Source organism: Gavialis gangeticus, unplaced genomic scaffold (assembly GCF_001723915.1).
Source record: "Gavialis gangeticus isolate Ggan-Ray unplaced genomic scaffold, GavGan_comp1, whole genome shotgun sequence".
In the NCBI taxonomy this organism is placed as follows: domain Eukaryota; kingdom Metazoa; phylum Chordata; order Crocodylia; family Gavialidae; genus Gavialis; species Gavialis gangeticus.
Window position 1 is genome coordinate 175,869,722 of NW_017729032.1, and position 2,587 is coordinate 175,872,308.

The 2,587-nt window shown below is 35.7% G+C and overlaps 1 protein-coding gene across 1 annotated transcript in view; it reads right to left on the reverse strand.

Annotated features, from left to right (window-relative positions):
• GPM6B (glycoprotein M6B) overlaps nucleotides 1–2,254 on the reverse strand; it is an 85,973-nt gene extending 83,719 nt beyond the window's left edge. Inside the window, exon 1 of the mRNA XM_019524036.1 lies at nucleotides 2,230–2,254. Within this exon, the coding sequence (XP_019379581.1) occupies nucleotides 2,230–2,233 (4 nt within the window). The 5' untranslated portion in view covers nucleotides 2,234–2,254. The remainder of the gene's footprint in view (nucleotides 1–2,229) is intronic.
• Nucleotides 2,255–2,587: the final 333 nt, after the last annotated feature.

The following is a 2,587-nucleotide window of genomic DNA, read 5'->3' on the forward strand; positions in this document are numbered from 1 at the left end:
AAAGACTGCTGGGTGAAGCTCCATCTTCAATCTTACATATTAACCCAGCTCATGATGTGTTAGTTGTCTCTGTATCCCATGTTATGAAGGCTGACTGTCTTACACAGCACAACCTTACAAACACATACTCTGTACAAACTGTGGGGGGGTGGGAAGAAGGAATGTGCAAGATCTCCTGCACTTATGCATTGTACTCAGCATAGGGTTGGGCACAGTCCAAGGGTAGTGACAGAACAAGGACATTTTCCCTTTTCAGGGAAATTACCGAACAAAAACAGATAGGCTGCAGCCCCACTTGTACTGTACCAGCTGACCCCCAACTGGTTCAGGGAAAATCTTGCACCATACTACAGAGTGAATATTTTCAAGGATAAAATGCCTTAAGTAATCTGGACAGGCACAGTAGTGCCTATGCACTTAAAAAGCTTATAATTCAATTCTATCTATGTACAGGACCAAACATAGTTGGGGACAACCCCATTAAATTATTTCAAACAGTGTTATAGTTAAGATTTAAACAGGCAAAGCTGCCTATTCCAAATGTACCTTTTATTAAAAAAAGAGGGGGGAGGAGGCCAAAAAAAGGGGGAAGCTATAAGGGTTAATAGACAGGAACTTTCCTAAAGATTACTTTGAATGACTCCATATAATATACTAGGCTTCCTGGTCCTGCTTCTACAGGCACAGTTGTAAAAAAAATTCACCATTCATATCAGGTTCTCTTTAGGGTTTTGTTAACAAGAGTAATTCTATGCAGTGCAATTTTTCATCCCTATTAAGTTCTGAAAGATTTTTCTAAGTCAGCTTCATCTTACAGTTAAAGTTTGTGTTTCACAGAGGAGAGCTAATGGCAAAAAGAGGGGATGAAAAAGAAAAAAAAAGAGTTTTGTCTACAAATGTGAAGTTTTCCTTTAAAAAGCCTTTGCTTGCAAATATTGACAGAAACAGGAAATAAAGGGGCAGCAAAAGAAATTCCATTAACACACAGTTAACAGTGAGTACTTAAGCAAAACAACAAAAAACCTGGTGACTAAATTCAGTCTGGATTTTAACAATCGGCCAAATAAGAAACCCCTAAGATGAGTATAAATGAAAAAGGAAAAAAAGTCTGCTCAGTTTGTTAGCTCTTAGTAGTCAGAATTCTCTCCCTTCATATCTGTCTGCCTCTGGATGCCTAGTTGAGTCTTTCATAAAATAGGAGCGAGAAAAACATTTACATAGCAGATCAGAATAAAATGACAAAGTGACTAAAAGCAGGTTTAGTACTTCAAGATACTTTTGAATAAAAACTTTGGTTTTTTTAATTTGGTTAGATTTAAAGTTGATGTCTCCACACTACTTTAGTCAGTTACTTTGACACAAATATCTTTCAACATACTAATTTATCTGCGTGGATAAAGTTAATCTGCTATAATCATTAGTAGTTAATTATACTTTATTTTCAGGACAGGAAATTTGCCTTTAAAATATCCCCAAGGAACATTTCAATCCTTCTTATTTCTACCTTGTATTAACAGTGGCCTAAATTTAACCAAGCAGTATATTTTTTATCTGTGTGGTCTGCGTGTATTTGTTTGAACTTGCCTGCATACTTCATTCTTTTTCTCTCTGCCTTTTTAGTATTTATTGAAATAAACCATTTGCAGCCAGAGTACTTGATGCGTTTCATCTTTATCATATTGGACAGACTGTGGTCTTCAGAGAGCATCTAACATTTCTTAAAGTAAATCCCTGGCAAGGCAATGTTCTCCACTATTTCACTATAACATGCAACTACCAAGTAGGAAGTGAAGAGAGCAGATGGGTTATATTATCCATTTAATACTGCATTTTTACCAAACTATTGTTTCTTTGTAGCTTTGCATCATTGGTCTTTTCTGCATTTACTTACATAAATCCAACAGCAATACAAGCCAGAAGAGATTATGAAGAAGCTCTGAAACCCTGAAGCTTATTCCCCATTTTCAGAAGTCTATTTAAAATGTTTTAAATTAAAACTAGATCCATCTAATATAAATCAACTACAACAACAGGGTTCTGGTTTGTTTTCTTTTTTTTTTGTTTTTTAACAATAAAGTCTAAACCAAACTTTCTACTGTGAAAAGGCAGGTGACAGAATTAGAGGCAGATCAAAATGGTTAAGTATCCTACTTTACTTATGAAATAAACACGTTAGAAAGAATGGAGAGAGATTGCTAAACTGTATTTGCACTGATATGTAAAACTTACTCATTAGGGCCTCTCTGGGATTCTGCTCCTTTTAGAAAGCCTAGTTCTTTCCCCTTCAAAAAGCAATGTTCTACTGGTACATGATGTGCCCAAAACACTTCCAAGTTCTACTGACACAATCATATTTATCCCACTTACTTTTTTACTTCGTTTGAATACATGCATTGTGAGAGCCTCCTCCTCCGCTTCCACCTCTTTTTCTACAGTATGTGCAGTATCCATTTGTTTCAGAATATAAAAAAAAGTTAATGCTGAAACCACTAAAAAGAAATGCTCAACTTACAGGAATTGGGGGAAATCTGATACGATCAGTAAAAATAAGTAATTCTGGAATCTAGGAGCTCCTGATATATTGAAC